At 42.7% G+C, this 20,410-nt stretch overlaps 1 protein-coding gene across 1 annotated transcript; it reads left to right on the top strand.

Annotated features, from left to right (window-relative positions):
* Nucleotides 1-2,172: 2,172 nt before the first annotated feature.
* htr5ab (5-hydroxytryptamine (serotonin) receptor 5A, genome duplicate b) lies at nucleotides 2,173-17,348 on the top strand. Its single transcript, XM_044019463.1, has 3 exons — nucleotides 2,173-2,332; nucleotides 6,744-7,524; nucleotides 13,822-17,348. Exons 2-3 carry the CDS (start codon nucleotides 6,817-6,819, stop codon nucleotides 14,152-14,154), a joined length of 1,041 nt encoding a protein of 346 aa, XP_043875398.1. The 5' UTR covers nucleotides 2,173-2,332; nucleotides 6,744-6,816; the 3' UTR covers nucleotides 14,155-17,348.
* The last annotated feature ends 3,062 nt before the right edge of the window (nucleotides 17,349-20,410 follow it).

Genomic DNA, 20,410 nt, shown 5'->3' with positions numbered 1-20,410 from the left:
TGTGCAGGAACAGAGTTTGCTAATATCAACAAACCGACTCTCGGCACACAGAACACAGACTCCGACAGAAACACAACAAAAGGCGAAAAGAACATTTTAATCAAGCGCAGCCTGTCAACGAACAAGAGCAACTAGATGTCTTCCTCTCTGCTCTCTCAAGTGTGCGAGCGCTTGCTTCGCTACAACACACACACACACACACACACACACACACACACAGACTCTGCTGTTGTGAAAAGTAACTCTCGGAAAAAAAAATGACGAACAAATGTCGCCGCCAATCAAACGGAAACCCGGGAACAGAAAGCCATGAATACATAAAACTGACACCTCACGCAGTGATTTATACAGTCTAGGCTGAATGTGAAGACATGAAAACCACATATTATGTCTTTGAAACTATTTTAGCTGTGCAGATTCCAACCCTCACCTCCGAGTAAACAAAAGTCACGTGATGTTTTCTGTCAGAGATAAATCAAAGAAAGTGAAGTCATAATCAGCAGCAGCAGACAGAGCTGGCGTGAACACACACACGTGCGAGCTGGAGGCAAGCAAGACACACACACGCGCACGCACACGCACACACACACACACACAGTGTGAGCCAAGCGTCAGTCATGATGTAAAATGCATCACGCTGTGTGCCACGGCAGAATGTCTTCACGGACAAGATAACAAAAGAGTGCTATGCTGAGAGACACAGAATAATACAGAGTCACTCACTCACTCACTCACTCACTCACTCATCTTCGACCATGTGTCCAGTTCGTCTAATCCCCAAATCTGCATGTTGTTGGACTGTGGGAGGAAACCGGACCACCAGGAGAAAACCCAGTCATGAGGAGCTCATGGCACTTTTCCACGACACAGTTCCAGCACCAATCAACTTGGCACAGCTCCACTCTACAGTACTTGTTTTTGTTTTGTTTTTTTGCTTTTCCATTAGTGATAGTACCTTGTACCCGGTCATTTTTTTTTAGTACGATACTATTATGTGACGACGACTGTGACTCCCGGGCCACTGATTGGTCAGAGAGTGTCGTCACTGGAAGAGTCAAATCGGACAATACCAAACTGTAGATGAGTTAAAAAACTCAGGCGTAAAAATCCTGAAAACCTGCGTTAATCTCCAACATTTAGCAAGGGCATTTCCACGTCTGGCGTATTTAGCGACAGCACTGCCGAAAGCCGGCGATCGCGGGCCAAATCACAACCCGTTCCACCACTGTGCTCCTGCAGGAAGTACTGAACTAATCTTTGTGTGTGTGTATGTGTGAGCATGGGTTTTCTCCTGGTTCTCCGGTTTCCTCCCACAGACCAAAGACATGCAGATTTGGGGATTAGGCAAACTGGACACTCTAAATTGACCGCAGGTGTGAGTGTGAGAGTGAATGGTTGTTTGTCTCTATATGTGTCCCTGTGAACCCCACCTATTTCCCTATGTCAGCTGAGATTGGCACAGCACCCTCATGTGGAGGAAAAAGCGGTGGATATGCTATGATGACTCCGCCCACGTTGACGAGGTATTACAGTAGCGTAATAGAAAACGACACCTAAACAGAGTCGAGTTGAGCCGCGAAGATCAGCATTGAGTGAAGTCAAGTGACAACGGTTTGAAAGTAGCAGACATTTGTTCACCTTTAAAAGTTACGCACTACAGCTTTAACATTTTCGTTTACTGTAAAAAAATAAAAAAAGTGTTACTATTTAATTAAATGTCTCCTCCAGAGAGATTTTCTCAGGACTTTGTTACGGGGTAATAGAGGAAGTGTCCTCTCTGGAAATCCGAAGAAACTTCATTACAAGTTGAGAGGCGAATTACTTTAAGATTTAAGGGATTAAAAAGAAATAGTGTGTGTGTGTGTGTGTGTGTTTGGGGGTTCATAGGTGTGCGCATGGACGGATGATCCATCCTCGCGCTGCAGGATCAGACATCTCCCTGATCATTGCTGCACAATGAAAATAATTACACGGAGGCAGCGTTTTACTGAGCATCGCGGACAGTGACGGTCCTCCCACACTCCGCGCAGAGAGCCGAGGCTCACGCGGATCACCAACTCCAACCACGCGCGCCCGCCCGCCCGCACGCACGCACGCACGCCGTGTTTGTGATGTGTGGACTGGACTCAGTTCCCCCTTCCAACCAGAGTGTGGTTCATTCCAGGGCTTCGCTATTCCTCGGCGTGTTCAGCTGCCATCAACACAACACTGAGCCACGCTGCGGGCGCCTCCGTCAGTCTGCTGACAGAGCAGCTGAGAAGTAAATGTCGATGGTGAGGAGCGAGCACAGAGCTTCTCCTGCTGGACTGCTTCGTGCCGAGCTGGTGACAGGGTGAGTTCACTCAGTTGTTGTTTTTTTCTCGTGGAAATGTTGTTTTTCATGATGAGGATTTAAAAGTGAGCAGCATGTGTGTGTGTGTGTGTCTCTGAGATGCTGTGCAACAATTGTCCTGGCTGAACATCCTCCACAGTCTGGATCCTCATGGGACAAAGATATATAACCCCATGGGGAATTTTAAATATTTTAAAAAAACAAAGTGAATATTCCGAGGGAAATAACAAAGAAAGCACGTGTGCATTAAATAATAAGCTGATGCTCTGTTGTAGCTTTGTTTTTAGATGTATTTTAGCTCCACGTTCACATCCCTCCTGTCCTTTCAGCTGCAAATGTCAGACTCACAAAAAAAAGAAACTTACAGAACAGAAGCATTTAAAAAAAAAAACCAAGAGAATGGCATGCACACACTCTTGCACACTGTGACTGTGTGTTTGCACACAATCATGGAGCAAGTACTTTTTTTTTGTTTCTGATTCTGCATGTGGAAATCTTCAGCGCTGTGTTGTGGTAATTGAGTTTTGTCAGCAGGGTGATTAGAAATCAAAAACACAAAGAATCAGCGAGAAAAGGGAAAATCACTGCACTGAAACTTCTTTTGTTCCCCCCTTCAAGGATCATCTGAGTGCATCCTCTCCTGTCACTTAAACAGCGTCTTCATTTCTGCAGCGTTCATGGTAACAAAGGCTTGTGGAGCATAGACAGTGATATACATATATACTGTATATATATATATAGAGAGAGAGAGAGAGCGAGAGTATTTTGGAGTAGAAACATCACGTTTTCCGTGTCCTTACTCCTCTCACTTATACATATACACAGTACATGTGTGTCAGCCTTCCAGACTCTACTCTGTGGTGTGAACCTGTAGGATTTCGTTGCTGGATGCTCCATGTGTGATGATTGCCTGTTCCCCACACAACGGTTGTCCAATTTCATGGCTATTAGGCTTGTTAATAGGAGAGGGGAGGAAAAGAGAGCCCAGGGCCCATCTGTGCGCTTACTTGGACCCTTTGATTAAAGAGCATATAGTTTACAAAGCTTTACAGACAGTGTCACATGTCACATAAATGCCGCGGCCGACGTGGACATGTCTCATATTGTTATTGCCCGTCGGGCATTATTGACGGAGCCCCTGTGATTGATAACAAGCAGATCAGTCAGACGCAGACCCAGTGGGTGGAAACACATGCACAAATTGAGTCATTTTACGAGGAACACAGGTGCACTTTTGGCTTTTTCTCCATCAGAACAACGTCCTCGTAAAAACCCTTCAGCACCTGATTGATGAACCAATCGGAGAGATGAATGCTTCACTAACAAACCAAAGTGAATGTCGACAAGGACTAAAACAGCGACAAGAACACGATCCCATTCAGCGAATCGCACAGATTCAGTTTTTCAATTGTTAATTCTTACTCACACTGACATTCACACCTCGGCTAAATTTAGATTCCCCCCAATTAAAGCTGCAGCGTGTAACTTTCAACTATAAGCGAACATTCGTTCCATTCAAGCCGTCGCTAAATGAGTTCACGCGACGCTGATTAAGGCCATCAGCTCCACATGATCCTCTAGGTGTTTCATGCTCATGTTGCCGGGCAACCTGTCCACACTGCACACAGGAAGTGATCGGCGTGACGTCGCGTCTGATGGAGGCAAAGCGGAAACACAAACATCTACAACAGTTTCCTGATTCTACTGTTCAAAAAAAAAAAAAAAAAGTTCAGTGTTTTGATAGGAGAAATGATCCCAGCAGTGGTTTTGTATTTATTCACATTCACATTCAGATGATCTATCCAGGGACAGAAGTGTATACATGTATTTGTTTTTGAAAGTAGGGACAGTGCACATCAACGTCCCTTCACATAAAAGTGACAGATTGGAGCTACAGGCAAACTTCCCTCCGTATTCCCGGGCAGGTTGATGTAACAACACTGACAAATAAATTCACAGAGTAATGAACACATACTAATTCACAGTGACAGATATATTAAGTGCAGCCACAGATAAACATAAAGCAATGTAAAGGGCCAATGAGGATTGCACATTGCCCTGCGCAGGGCAGTATAAACTGCACATGCTGTCCTTTTTATTGGACACTCATGGACAAATTGCATTCCCTAGCCCCTTACCATAGCCTTAACCCTAAATTAAATGTCTAACCCTAAACCTAAAACCAGGTCTTAGTCCTCAAAAAGCCCAATAAAGTTGTGTGGACCAGCCAAAATGTCCTCACAAAGATCAGTTTGTTTGACAATTGGTCCACAAAGCCTACTAGAGACATACACACAGGTTTTTTTATTGCTGCTATTCTTCTTAGCATTGATTTCCATTTAGCTGGACAGTCCCCTTTTCCCTTACCTTACCTCATACCTTCAGAAATGAGATTCTACCTTATGAGGAGCAGGTTTTTGGTCTCCATGAGGACAACTGGTCCATGTATGCCGGAAAGGTCTGAAGGACATAAGAAATATGTGAGAGAGAAAAAGGTCAAACACTGGGATTTGAGCTGTCAACCTCCTTAATGTAAAGCCACACTGTTGTCCACCGCAACACATGCGGTCACTTTAGCTGGCACATGTGAAGGACACTTACGGACACTTGGCCTTTGCCCAGAGGCGTGTGCAGAGCTGTCCATGACAGTGTCACGCGCGGGAAGATGAAAAATGAAAGAGCATATTTAACATTCTAGATTCAAGATAAAGCCTCGCTTTAAAGGCGCAGCCACTCTGGGTCAAGGTAAGATCCACTGCTATGTATTTTTAAAAAGACTGGAAGGATTATTAGGAGCGAGCGCAGGCCTCAGAGAAAGGTGAGAGCAGCAGCAGGAGTTTAAACTGGCCATTTATAAATAATACATTAAGGAAAATTACCGTCTTAGGACAATGTGTTTTCTAAATTATGATGCATGAAATCATTAGCTCCCCCAGCGATGCTGTGCTAAAAATGATGCTTTCATGAGTCACGCGTGTCTCCGTTATCACTGCGGTGTATTCTGGACAACATGATGGATTTCTCATGGAAGTCAAACGCTCTGTGTGTGATTCATTTAAGCGTTAATGTGCTAATGTGGCCGCTGTAATCATTTAATAATAAATGACCGATGGAGCTGTTGTGCTGTGTTTAGTGGGCAAAAGAAATCCAGTCGGCAAACTCAACGTGCAGACTTTCCATGTTGCTGAGCCTCTCCTGTGGACGTACTGACGGAGCTGCACGCCAAAATCTATGACTGAGACCGAGACTGAGACAGTCCTATGTTGATACAGAGCATCACACCAGCAGACACTTCAAATTAAAGTGAGACTAGAGGCTGCTCTCCGTAACCACTTAAAACCTCCAACTCCGCGGTGCTTAACGCGGGGATCTCCCAACTGGAGATGACAATTAGTTATTCCCAAATGAGGGCGCAACAAAGACGCCACTTAAATCAGTTAATTCCTGCAGAAGGGGCCTAACTTTGATGCAAATCAAAGGACAGCAGAGCAGTGGGATGATGAAAATGAATATTTATGGTCTTTTTTTCAGTCCCGAGATGTCCCGGAGTACTGCCGAGTCCTTTTTAACAGCACATGAAATTGTACTTGAAAGTTGTAGGCAGGTCGCTTGACGGCTGAAATGAGAAACTCAAGTGGTTTTTACTATTGTCAGCAAATCAAAGTGCCGCTCTTGAGAGTGACACTGAAGCACCAGTGCATTTACTCCACACAAGTGACTGTGAAAGTCACTTTTTTTTCTTGTGAGGATCACGTCCCTCCCTTTCTGCATTATGTAAAATTAAATATCTTCAGATGTCAGACAGTTGTACATCGACAGTAGTTTGTCAGTGTCATGGAAACTACACGTCGATGAAAACCAGCAGCACGCCTGTGCAGATCAAGGTGAATATTAAATGATAAACCTTTACATACGCTTATTCGCTCACTGATACTTCCTTATTTATTGTACTGCCTGGAATTACGGTGATAGACATTGAAAACAACACTGAACTTCAAGGTTTTACTGCAGAAAAGCACCATTATTAGGACTGGATATTGTAGCATATACAAATCCATTATTTATGAATGCACATATTAGAAATTAGATGATTTAGTTTACTACAAAATAATAATGCCAATAAGAGGTCACATGTGCATCTGTACATGCACAGATGTTTATATATATTCTTGTTGGCTTGATATATGTGTATGTGGTATATATCTGTTTCCTATATGTATACATTTTTGTTACTTTTTTCCCTTACGGGAGCATATTTTTGGGAATAATATACAACAGGCACATATAAGCATTTTGTGTCTGTGCTTTTTCAGTCACTGCTGTGTGTAACTGTTTCTGTCACATTCGCGTAACTGAATAATCAACAACTACTTCTACCACTGCAGCACTAATAACTGTCTCCTTTCTGCAGAATGCATCGACTGTCTTCAGAAACCGCCTTTGAATCGTCTGGGTCCGTGGCTGCGGGGCAGTGAGCAGCTACCATGACGTACCCCAACACCAGCATACTGGCGTCAAACTTCAGTGGAGCCTCAGACAGCTATGACTCGGGGGGAAACATCTATCGGCCCTTCTCTGTCTTCAGTGTGCTCACTCTCACGTTGTTGGCGATGCTGGTGGCGGCCACCTTTGTCTGGAACTTGCTGGTCCTGGTGACCATTCTGAGGGTGAGGACATTCCACCGCGTCCCTCACAACCTGGTGGCTTCGATGGCCATCTCTGACGTGATGGTGGCCGCCCTGGTCATGCCTCTGAGCCTCGTCCATGAGCTGAACGGTCGGCTGTGGAAACTGGGCCGCGTACTGTGTCAGGTGTGGATCTCCTTCGACGTGCTCTGCTGCACGGCCAGCATCTGGAACGTGACGGCCATCGCGCTGGACCGCTACTGGTCCATCACCAGGCACCTGGAGTACACGCTCAAGACGCGCAAAAAGATCTCCAATGTGATGATTGCGCTCACGTGGCTGCTGTCCTCCATCATCTCCCTGTCGCCTCTCTTCGGCTGGGGGGAGACGTACTCAGAGGGGATGAAGTGCCAGGTGAGCCAGGAGCCGTCCTACACGATCTTCTCCACGTTCGGAGCCTTTTACCTGCCTCTCTGCGTGGTGCTGTTTGTGTACTGGAAAATCTACAAGGCTGCAAAGTTTCGCATCGGTTCCCGGAAGAACAACACAATTACACCCATGGCTGAGGTGATTACTCATTTTCCTCTTTTAAAAAGTCAATTATCTTGAAACAAACCCTCATTTGTGTGAGTCACAAATCATAATACTCCCTTTCCTATATTAAAACATGCACTTTTCTCCTCCTGAAAATGTATATTTATATTTTACAGGGAAGTCACACTGAGATTAACATTTCTTTTACAAGTGAGACTGGAACCTAGTCCACACGTAGGTGGGTGTTTTGGAAAATGGAAGTTTTCCTCCTCCATTTTTTTCTTTTTTTTAAATAATCCCGTCCACGCACGATACATTCTCAAAAACACAAAAAACAAAGACCCGCTTTTAAGGGCTGACAAAAGCATGCCAGGTTTTCAGGTGGCGATGTAACAAAGACAAAAACATCCCTGCCTCTTCTGCTAGGCAAACAACAATGGTGCACCATGGGAAAGGATAATTGTTTGTTTGGACAGATAATGAAGTTGAGCTATTCTTCAACATGACACTGGAATACAAAGTTAACAAAACACACAGAAATGTTGACTGGCCGACTGCCAGGGATTTCAATTTGCTGTGCAGTCACGTCGGGCGAGAACGCCGCATTGGCCAACTTCACATTCTCCTAAAAAAATCTAAAAACGCACATATAAATCGAACATGGCGGCCACCGGGGAGCAGTTGTCACTCGATACGCCGGTTGGTTCTACTGTAAGTGACTTTCTTGACAACAATATTTTCCATTGCTCTGCATATGTCGTCTGGATCATTGTTCTGATTGGTTGTAGGTCTATGTAATTGCCCTTAAACCCTTCCCAGACTCATATGGCGTGTTTCCATCATTTTGGAATGGTAAGGCCCTCGGTTAGGCTCGGGTACAGAACAGTACCTTTCCATGGTCGCGGCGCTGTTGTACCCGGTGCAACGACAACGGACATCAAACGTGACACAACAGACGGCAACAAAGGAGGAACGCCCAGCAGCTCGTTAGTTTGTGGCCGTTTTTCTCGACAAGCCGTGAAGCTTTGACAAAACACCGGTCACAAGAGCTGACTATCAGCTGACTGTCGTGGGTCTAGCTCCACTCATACTGTACCATTACTATGGTAACCCCAGGGGAAGGGTACAGAAAAATGGAACAGTTGGGGCCAGTACTGGTATTATTGGTAGTCTTCCTAAAGGAAACGTTAGGAAAGTACCTTTCTTGTGGGAAGGGGTGATGTGACATGGTTGCGAAGAATCACAGATGTTGACAATGTGGCTGATGAGAACCAATCAGGGAGTAAGGGTCTCGATTTTTGCCCGACAAGTAACTCTAAAATCTCTAAATACAAATATCACGGACAATCAAACAAAGAACACGGTCAGCATTATTTAGTCATCCGTTTATCATTTGAATCAAGCAACTTCAGCTCAAGGATTTCGAGTTGGAGTTTGAACAAAAGACACAAACATTATCAATTATTTTGGATGATGAGCTTTTCATCAGTAATCAGGGAAACATAAGTATCTGATGTATGAACATTCAGCCAAATAATTGAAGCCATTCTGCTCATCACCACTAGCTTGATAATGTGTGTAGGCAGAGGGTGGAAGGCTATAAATACCACCTCCAGCATCTTTAATGGGCCGCTTCACCTTCCTGGCTGTGGCAATTCTGTAATCAGCAGACACAAAAGTCTAGATCCGTTCTGCCGGCATTTGCAAACATTTATTCAGGAAAATCTTCCCCATAAAAATTGAGTTTGCACCCACTTGTTACCTGACGAGATGGTTGGAAAAGCACTTTAGGAACGGACCCGAAAGAGATTAATGATAGTTTCTGTGCCACTTTTATACATCTGAGAGTGGACATCTTCTTCTTCTGCTTTTTTACCTGTGAAAAGCCGGAAATCACTTACTGTCGGAACATTTGAGAGTCTTGCAAATGTCCGTATTCAGAAAGACGGAGCTTTTAAAGGAAGTGCAGAATGAAATGTTTCCCCCCGGTAATCTCATACTCGATATGCATGTGTAACTTCAGTTTGCCTGAAATTAAGAACACAAGCTCCAGCACCGGTCGTTAAGTAAATAGCACACACTTTTTAATGCTTGTGGACTGATGACTTTTGAGACACTCCAGCAAATGGGTGCCATTTATTTCCCTGGGAAATAATATGTCTGAAATTATCATTGTATATTTAATTGAAAAATAAATGAATAACTACAAAAAATGGAGTATTTACCTGTCCTCGCTTAGCTTGTGTGCACAAATTCTCATTAGTTGAAGCTATAACCGATCATTTCAGTACAATTCTCCCTGAAAATGACCGATACACATATTTACCAGGTGTATATGTGTGTAATTAGATTCCCCGTTAAACAAGGTGAAGCACAATCTGGAAGACGTGCAAGCAAATGACACCTATCGGGCGGAATGACCTGTTGATGTCAGATTTTATTACGCAGGCAATCACTCTCGTGACCGCCGCTATTAAACTGAATATGTTTTATTAGTAATTTTGCTTTGCAGCGACACATCGGCAGCTTATGGCCGTATTACACATGTCTCATTACACCGCCAAAGTTTGCTCTCATCATTTCCCAGCATGCGTTGACAAGCCGAGGCAGCGAGCCTCGCAGGGTGTCAGCCCCGCGCGCTGATGTGACCAGTGGCATCAACGCCCGGGATAATAAACCTCCTGCACTCCATCCATCAGCGACGCCCACTCAAGGACGCTAAACACATATTCTAATATGTACTCTGTCACCTCAGAAAGTTTCTGTTGTCGTTCCTGTCTTGTGACACGTACTCCACGACTATCCGTGCTGGAAGAGAGATTCATCTTATGAGGTTCCTCCCATTTCTTTCCTTTTTTCCTCACTCGATGCGAGAGTCTAAGGATAGAAGGTTGTCACTTGCTGTATAAACTCTAAAGCCCTTGGAGGCAAACTGTGTTTGTGATGTTGGGCTAAAGTGATTCGACTTGACTTGAAGTCATGATGCACGGCTGTTTGCACAAGGACCATTGGCAAAAAGAAATATGTAGTTTCAGGTAAAATGGATCATGTCAGATCAATGAGGCTGATGGATTGACTTCTACAGTATATACACTTAAAGCCTGTTCTGAGGGAATTAGCAACAGAAATGGAATAAATTAACATGCCATAATTCTATTTTCATTCGTTTATAATTACCCCGAACTAAGAATAATTTTGTTTTGTTTTGTTACACCTCCACCTCAGTTGTCACACTGAGAATAGAACATCGGTGGGTTTCTGCATCAGCCTGTTTTTATGCACAATACAGGAAAAACAAAAACTTTGATGTGGAATGTTTTTACACTTGAGGGGGTGGAAAAGTTGGTGAACGCAAGTAAGTGCAATGACAAACACATGCAGTCATGGATGAAGGATGGTCTTGAGAAATCACATGATTGCAGTTGTGGCAACATTCTTTGACCAAGTGTTATTCTTTATTTACATCATAAAGTTGCACCACTGCTCTCAATAGTCACTGAACATCAGTGGATGGAAAACCAAGATACTATTTTAGATTTTGTCTTCATGAAACTTTAAAAAACATAGGTAAAAGTGTCAGATAGCTACTTTAAATTAAACGCGGGCCGTAGAGAGGACCTTACATGTTTTCCTGTTACCCGAAGGCCACTGTTGGCCGTGATGGGTTTTCAAATGAAACGTCAGGAATTCTAGTCTGCTGCATGCCTCTGTAATAGTTTGACTTTCTTGTTTTCATCTCCTCTTGAGCGTGAGCACTGTCACTGTCTTGCTGTCATTTCCTGCGTGTCAGTGCTGCGATCAGCTGTTAATTAGCAGGTCTTTATCTGTCCCAATCTGCCTCATTAGTCAATCATCTCAGCGCCACCATCATCATCATCTTTTTTTTTTTTTTTATCATATATAGTTTTTTATCTCTCTCTGCCCGTAGTTCTGTCACGCACACGCCCTCCACCTCCTCATCACGCCACTGTCTCATCTGATCCATCGTCTTTCATCCTCATCAGTCTCATAGGGGTCACCGGCCACACCACTTCAGGGTTTATCCGACTGTGGTTTGCCGCTCATGTCCAAGCGCCAAAGACGTTGAGATTTAAAGAGAATCACCACATTAATCTAGTTAATAGTATACATTCATTTTCATTCATTAGTCTCCCATGACTCTCCTGGTTCTACTCAACCTTTTAATTGATTAGACAAAAAAAACATAATTAGGGGGACGGCCTCATCAGAAAGATGGTGGTTCACGCTCATTCTCATACTTTCTTTCTGCTTTAAATGAGAATCATCACTTGGTGTCACGCAAACTGAATCACAGGGACATTGTGAAGTCAGTCATACACCAGGGTGATCGCCGCTGTTGCACAGTAAATATAAAAAGGATAATCGGCCCGGTCTATTGGCATTTAAGGAGACAATGCTACACAGGATTATCAGGTAATGGGAAAGGATAAGATTTCTGCACAGATGTAGTGTGAAGGCATTTAAGGTGAGTCCCGGCCTCCTCAGACGAAAGCACATAATAACCTCATTGATCTGCTGTGTAAAGGCGGACTCGCAGCAAAGTGCCCATTTTAGCGACTGCAACATCTAGCCGATGATATTGGGGTGTCTTTAACCACCCATTGAATTTTGAAACCTCCTTCCCAACAGCACTAGGCTTTTAACTTATGGCCTCTGCGGCAAATGGATTTGCTTCATCCATCTTCTCAGCCATGGGCCCCGCTGACCTGAAGTGATTCAAGAAAAAAAACATTTCCCTACACAGCGAGAGAAGTTTCCTCCGTCCACAGTGCAGCGTCTTTAAATATGGAGCCCAAGAAAACAGCGGCGCGTATCACCTGACACGTTTAGAGGTGTGTAAGATAGAAACAGCCGAATGACCCCGGACCCCGGGGTCACATAAAGTGGGCTATGAGCTCTGCGACAAACAGGAGAGAGAGAGGGAGAAGAAAGTTAAAAGATTAATATTGACATTTACTTCTCCCCCTCTTTGTGAAATGGCAGAAAATGGGCTGCTGGCAAACTAATGCAGATTAAGACATGCTGCTTCACACGCTGAGCCCTGTCTGTGTGTGTGTGTGTGTGTGTGTGTGCTGCCGATCCACCTGTCGATTCACACTCCTACTTAGCAGCCTGTAATCCATCTTTTGTTGAGCGGCCGCAGAATTTTCACTCCACTAATTGATTCTTTTATTTGACCTAGATTGTTAAAGTCTGCTTAAAGCGATAAAAAAAATACCTCTTCTGACTTTGTCATGAGGGGGTGTGTCCACCGTGGAGAGCTGAACACACATACACACGCATACATGCTTTGGTGGGGAGCAGGTGAACGCCACTGTTTGTCAGTGTATGTACAGAACATAAATGCCAAGTTCTCCCGTATCACACCAGCTTTCATGAAACATGTAGAGAAGCAATGTTGAGCTGCTCTGGTGTGTGTGTGTGTGTGTGTGTCCACAGACGTGCCGTGCCACAGAGTTTGTGTATGTGACATTTCACTGTGACAGCAGCAGATTCTGCTCTTCTTTGTACTTTATTTCCTCATCTTTTGGAATTTTAAATAAAGTGGCAGAGGGAGCTCGTTAGTTAGCAAAACCAAAGGCGGAAATGCACAGTAGAGGCAGGTGCAGTTACTCACGAGTGAACCGCTAAACCCGTTGATTAAGTATGCAGAGAATTTTAAAGGGGAATTCTGGGTATTTTACGACCTGGGCCCAAATGTCTGTGAGTAGTACTTGTGAAAAGTTTCTTAATTGGACCAGTAGATCCCCCTCAGGCTGCACTTATATCCATACAAAAAGTGCTTGGTTTCGCCGATAAATGGCTCAGGTGTTATTGTAAGAGTCTCCAACTCTCACTCACATTTGCAGCTGCTTCTTCCTGCAACAACTCTCAGGTCTCGCGAGACCCGAGCGCCATCGCATCGCAAGATTAAGACTGCAGTCATTGCCGTCACTGCGATCTACTGGAGCAATTATGAAACTTTTTTTCATAAGTACTATTCACGTACACACCCACATTTGTAGACATAGGTCAAAAAATACCGTAATTTCCCTTTAATATCATGACAGATTTGGAGCCGGAGTTATGCTCATTATGGCTCCACTTCTTCGTCGAGCCATATTTTTAAATACGCCTTAAAAATCCAGAACACAACAATGAAGAGGGACCGTTCACAGTCTTCACTCCACCGTTGTCATTTTCTCACATATGTAGTGCATGAACTGTGTATTTAGCGTTTGACTTCATTGTAATTCTGACTGACTGGCTGACATGTTGATTAACGATCAATAGACTGACTCATTTGCCCTGTGATCGGCTGCTTCCTAGGTAAAGGAGGAAACCCAACAGCCCCAGATGGTGTTTACCGTGCGCCACGCCACGGTGACCTTCCAGACAGACGGGGACACGTGGCGCGAGCAGAAGGAGAAAAAGGCAGCACTGATGGTAGGCATTTTGATCGGTGTCTTTGTACTGTGCTGGATCCCCTTCTTCATCACTGAGCTCATTGTGCCGCTGTGCTCCTGCGACATCCCGCCCATCTGGAAGAGCATCTTCCTGTGGCTGGGCTACTCCAACTCCTTCTTCAACCCACTCATATACACCGCCTTTAATAAGAACTACAACAATGCTCTGAGGAACCTCTTCTCCCGGCAGCGCTGAGCCACTCAGCGCACACAGCTGACGCACTATACACACCAGCATGCACTCCACAGTGTTACTCCTCCTCCACACAGACAAGGACCGTCTCTTCACATCACTCCATCATCCCCCAGATGGATGACATACCCACGAAGTGTGTCTGAAGAAAAACTGTCTGTAAAATGTGCTATTTCTATGTATGATGTGTTTTTGTTTATTGCCACACTGAGACAACTGCACAGCTGGACTGAGACAAATGTTTGAAGTATGATATCTGCAAGGAGACGAGTAAATCGGTTGTGTTGTGGCAAAGAGCAGAGATGACTGCGCCGTAGACGCTTTGGTCTTCAAATCTCCATCATTTCAGGCTTATTAGGGAGAAAAGCATGTCATTTCCCTTGTAAAAGAGTTTTATCATCATGTGAAGCTGCCGGGAACCGTTCCAAGGCTAAAAGAGCCGGATGAAAAATTAAAGAAAATATATCTTGTGTGAAGGGACAAAATGAACCTCATAAACAAACAGACCAAGTGTAAACTGCAGATTCTCTGCACAAACTGCCACTTTCTTGTGAAAGTGTCACAACAGAGAGTCGACGTGTGAAGCTTTGCGGTATTTTATTGTGTAATATACAGTAATGTGAGCATGAGAAATGGATCCTCAGCAAATCGTTGTGCTATATGTATGTGATTTGTTTTATAGTGAGACATAAGACTTGACATCGATTCAGCGAAAAACCCTCCAAATTTCCATGATCACTTTGATTCCAATGTCCATTTTGTTCAATATGAAGGTTAATTCAGTCAGCGTTCTTCTATCTAACAAAAGAACTAGGTCTAGCAGTGGCTTTTTTGACGTCCTTGTCCCTCGTTCTGCTTTTAAAGGAGAAGCAAAAGGATTATCACAAGACACTGACGACTACAAACGTATATGATGATGACTGAAAATATAAAACTTAGATGTATAAATCAAATTCTTAAGAATCTGCAGATTTGCTTTTGTTCGTTTTTCAGTTAAGTTCATTTTTATAGAGCGCAACATCACACTGTGTGTTATCTCAAGGCACTGTAGTGTACAGTGTACACTACAGTAAACCTTCAAATATTATAGAGAGAAGAGAAACCCAACAGTAGGCGTCAGTGAAGAGACAAAAACTCAATTTTCAGAGGAAGAAATCTCCAGACTCGGTTATTGCTGAGTAGAATCAGGTTATATTGACTTGCTGGTCTAATTTCCAAATTGTTCCAATCAACACAAACAGGAATTGTAAAGCTCCTCTATAAGCTATAAGCTAAATGCTATCAGTGATTAGTGAGAAAACCTACAGTAAAAGTCATCGTAATGTCATTTTCAGCCACTGAAGCTCATGAGCTCAACACGCTCACAGAGACGACATGCTGATGTTTTGCACCAAAGTACGATAGATCAATCCACGTGAGACCACTGGTTTAAAAAATCTGAAAAACTATCAATTATTAAAGGTATTTTAATCCAGATCAAGTGGCAACCGGTCACAATGTCACCCGTAAGAATCCCATTTTGAAGACTTGAAGAATTGCAATTTATTGGGAGTTTGGAAGCAGACGTTTCTCCCCTAGTGGACAATACCAGCTGTCATCTGCTTTCCCATCCATTTTCCTCTCAATGGGACCAAAATTCACAAAGTTAACAGCATGTTCTATTCAAGAAGACCCTAAACGAGCTGTCAAGACCATAAACATATGGAAGTATTTACTGGCGTTTTAAATCAAGTGAGAATTAGAGTCATTTCCTCACAGAATTCCATTCAAATGGACTTCTTTCTGCAAGCAGCAGAGTCGCCCACCATGTCCATTTTTACACAAGTACTTTGGCCTGAACCAAAGCTGAGAACTGAGTAAATCCCCTGTGTAAAAAAAGAAGAAGAAAAAAGCTTTTGAGATGCTTAGTTTTCAGAGTAGAGCAGCAGCACTGAGCGTAGTCAGTAAAATATCATCAAATTGATACGTTTCTGCAAGAAATGAGACTCTAAATTGTTAAGACAGCAGCAATGTTCTTTCCAACTCGGGCTTAATTAATAATTAACCATGTACGTTCTCTCCTCCTCCTCCTCCTCCGGGCCTTCGCCTGTTTCCAATTTAGTTTATATTTTTTACTGTTGTAAAATAATGTTTATTCGTTATCACGTTGCCATGGGCAATTGGAGAAACTTCATTAATCATCAACAAAAAAGAAGACATGTAAAAATGGCTGAACAGAGTAATATATCACAATAAAGGGACATAAGTGAAAACTGCTTAATGGTTGTCACGTTCTGTGGTAAATAATGAAATGCATGGAATGTACTGGAGACGGAAAGAGCTCTGATTTTCAGATATTGTAAAATGAATTTTATCCGTGTGTTTATTATATGTCACTTTACAGGATCCCGTCATTTAAACGGTGACCTTTTTAGGTTTTGTTCTATGTGACGACCCATCTCAGGAAATGCAAGCGTGTTGCAGAAAACGTGTTGTTTATCCCTCACTAATTTACTAGAGGCACCTTTTTTGTGTGTGTGTGTGAATTCATACATGTGATCCTGACTAGTAATGGAATTTTGAATTTATGTCCATCACGTTGTTGCCGTGTCAGTGTTTTTTTTTATTTATTTATTTCTGTATGTTTTAACGTGTGCATGCTTTTTCTGCGTGACAACAAATGAGCATTGATCTGTGACGCGCGGCGTTCATCTCGACACTTTAGATAAAAGTAACGTCTATTCAAGTGGAGCCGCAAAGCAAACTGCTACAGACACACAGAGACGAGCCGGAATAGACTGAAAGAGGGAGCTTTCTGGTTTTAATGCATATTCATTTAATGATGATCATTTCCCTGCAACCGGAGGTCATTTTTAAACAGCCTCTGGAACGCTCGCTCTGTTTGTCTACAGTGCCACGGACAGCGCGTGCCGCACAGAGCCAGGAGTGGCCTGGCCGCTGTTCAAAGGATCTCATCAATCTTTGTTTTCAGGGAAGACAGCGCGCAGGAAAATGTGTCTGGCTGAACTGACACTGGATTAGAACCAGCTGCCTTTGGCAAGAAAAACATTTAGCTGCTGGCTACAGAAATAGATGCAACAAGCCACCTCATGACATGTGCACAGTGATAGAAACGCAGCGTGTCACCACACAAAGCGGAAGAAATTTGTGGCCAAATATTGTGAGGATTTTTGTTTTATTAAATGTTTTAACAACAACGACAACGTCTGTTTTGCTTATTTGTAATCTTTCCACACCTATAATGGGTTCCTGTTTATTTACAGCACGATAATAGAGCATGAAACAAACATGTCCCCCCTTTTGCCAACTCTAGTCTCAGTTAACCCTCTAACACCTAAGCCTCACAATGTCTGTCTGGACCAGATAATTATCCTGTGAGTCAGGGCTTTTGTCCATTTTTCCAGAATAACTTTCAATATCTGGCAGTTATTTACAATTTACTGCACGTTAAAATAGTGTACTAACAATTTAAAATGATGAAAACCGATATGTTTTATTTAGACAAAACACTGTAGTTGTACACAAACACCAGATTTTGTGTGTTCAATTTGAAATATGAACAGTGTAAAACATATTTAAAGTAACATTTGTTTGAGTCTTCGTCTCAGTGTCCAAAAACATTGGCGTGTTTCCACCAGCTCGGCATGGCACGGCACAATGTGGTTATTTTGTGCACCCACCTGCGATAGTACCTAGTACTGTTTTTGTAGTGGAAAACCAACCGTACCATGCCGTGGTACATAATGACAAAGGGCCAAAAGATGCTGATTCACCGACTTCCTGCAACGGTACGAGTCAAATTACCGCAATAACCACATGTTGGCTTTGACGAGCAACTTTCTCCGCTTTCAGAAACAGTTGCAATTGTTTCCGATGGCACAAACTGTCCCAAAATTGCAGTAATGCAAAGTGCACTCGCACAGACGTGAGGGTTAACCCCAGAACAGTAGTGGCTGAAGTGAATGTGGCGGCTACGAGAGAGAGAGCAGGTGTCCTGGACTGACTCGTCTTATCTCGATAATAAAGTGGGCCCAGTCTCCTCCTGCGTGATGCGATGTCGACTGTGTGACTCCACTGTTGTTCCACTTGTTATTCTGTGACAGCTCAGTTTTATACACAAATAGAAGCGGCACAGCAGGACCGTGAAGAAGAGGATCCCGGTGAGCTGATGTAGGTGTGATCTGAATGAGCGCTCACCCTTTCACTCCCTGCTCGCTTTAAATTCAGGCTCTTAGGGCAACAGAAAGGTGATTGTCCCGGAGAACAGAAAATTGGAAATTTAAAAATACTGCCAGGGAGATACAAGCTGATAACCCGATCTTTGACTTGACACAGACCTGGGAGGTACAGTGAATAAAGATTCTGAAATGTCTCTGTCCATATTTTAATATATGATGCGCTGCACTGAGCCGACGGGAGAATGTTTCTGTAAATATGACCGAACAGTTACACGGTTCATTTATTTCCAGCGAAAACTCCAGCTGCCATTTACGAGTGAGGACTTTTGATTTTAAAGTGTGTTCTGTCATAATTAGCATATAAATCATTGAGTTCTTTCCAAAAAATATAAACACAACATGTTCTTTGTAAGGTCACAGTAAAATTTTAATAAGATCACTCTTGAGTTCAAGTGAACGTTTGTGCCAGATGTGATGAAACTCCCTGCAGGCGTTTCCTGAGATAGCATATTTCACAAGAATCAGACAGACAGATGGTGCTTTGCGCCGGACCAACCACGAAAGGAATTCTATTAATATCTGTCCAAAACTTAAAGTAACCTGTTGAAATGTTTCGTAATGTCGAAAATGGCCGACTAGCCAATTCACCATCGTGACCAACTCTTAAGAATATTACACAGTAAGTCCCACAACGGGGGAGTTTGCAGCGTTACGTCAGCAGACATATTTAAAAAAATCATGTAATATATAAGTAATATGAAATATGGAAACAGAATTAAATATTAACACGAGAGAAAAACTGCATAATATATAAAGTGTTAATAGATATTGTCATATTTATAGAGCAGAAAAAGGAAAGCAATTAAAAAATGAGTATGCCTTTAACCCTTTAACACCTGAGTCTCAAAATGTCCATCTGGACGATGTTTTGCTTATTTTAACCATAAAAGGACAACAGAATGTCCTGTAACTAAGTGATTTTGCCCATTTTTCCAGAATAACTTTCAATATCTGGCCATTATTTACAATTTACTGCATGTTAAAATAGTGTATTAACAACTTAAAATGAAGAAAAAAAACACTGAACACCAGATTTTGCATGTTAAATTTGAAATATGAACAGTATAAAACATATTTAAAGTTACATTTGTTTGAGTTTTTGTCTCAATGTCCAAGTAATGGACCAAAAATGGAAACTTATGCACAGGCGTTTTTCCAAATCTGTCCTCTCTGATAACAAAGATGCCGATTCGTGTCATCTGCGATACGCTGGGTTTTAAAGAGGTAAAGAGATTGATTTCTGTGTTAATCAGTTATATCAGTTATATATCATAATCAGTTATGCCAGAGATTTCATGTAATACAAAAAAAAAACAGCCTCACTAGTTATTTTAAATGCACAGCTTTTCATTCCATAAAAAAACTGGAATATAATATGACATGTGAATATAAAATACCCTTTTAGAACATTTACCTTTCAGCAGTGGAGGGAAAAAACAAGAGAGGAAAACCCTGTCATCGGCGCTTTGTTGGAGAATGTAAGCGTAACTGATGTCATCCACTTGCCGAGGACATTCACTTTTTGCTTATGTACAATTTTTTTCTTTTCCTGGTGTTTTTTCACTCGTCTGACCGCCGCACTGTCATTCGCGATAATAACTCACTCTGCCAGGCCATGAATAGTTGATAATGTATGTGACATGAATTTCAAACAGACTCGGCAGAAGCTGCTGAGCCACAGCGCCACAGATGAATGGTGATAGGTCCACGACATCTTAAACGCTAACACATCTGCTCGTTCGGCCTCCGATGACAGAATTTGTAAAAAATGGATGTAATCTTGCCCTAACAGTGACATGCTACTGTATGGTGTGTCTAATCAGTAACACACCATACACACACACACACACACACACAAAACAAAACAACAACTAAACAGATTTATCTTCAGTGTAGTCTGGCTCTGTGCATTTCAATTTTACAGCTCAGCAGGTTTGGTTAAACCACTGCGGACATGGACAGGGAGCATAAAACCTTTGAGAAGTTAAAAGCAAAAGCTGTTGCACAGATATAATGTTGTT

This window comes from Solea senegalensis, linkage group LG1 (assembly GCF_019176455.1).
Source record: "Solea senegalensis isolate Sse05_10M linkage group LG1, IFAPA_SoseM_1, whole genome shotgun sequence".
NCBI classification, from domain to species: domain Eukaryota; kingdom Metazoa; phylum Chordata; class Actinopteri; order Pleuronectiformes; family Soleidae; genus Solea; species Solea senegalensis.
The sequence above is the reverse complement of the archived record's forward strand: the minus strand, read 5'-3'. Positions and strand labels throughout refer to the sequence as shown.

What these genes read in the sequence shown, in the direction of transcription:
- htr5ab (XM_044019463.1), top strand. Translation starts at nt 6,817, where the DNA reads ATGACGTACCCCAACACCAGCATACTGGCGTCAAACTTCAGTGGAGCC. An exon ending in CAATTACACCCATGGCTGAG is followed by an intron (nt 7,525 to 13,821) that starts GTGATTACTCAT and finishes GCTGCTTCCTAG; the next exon opens with GTAAAGGAGGAAACCCAACA.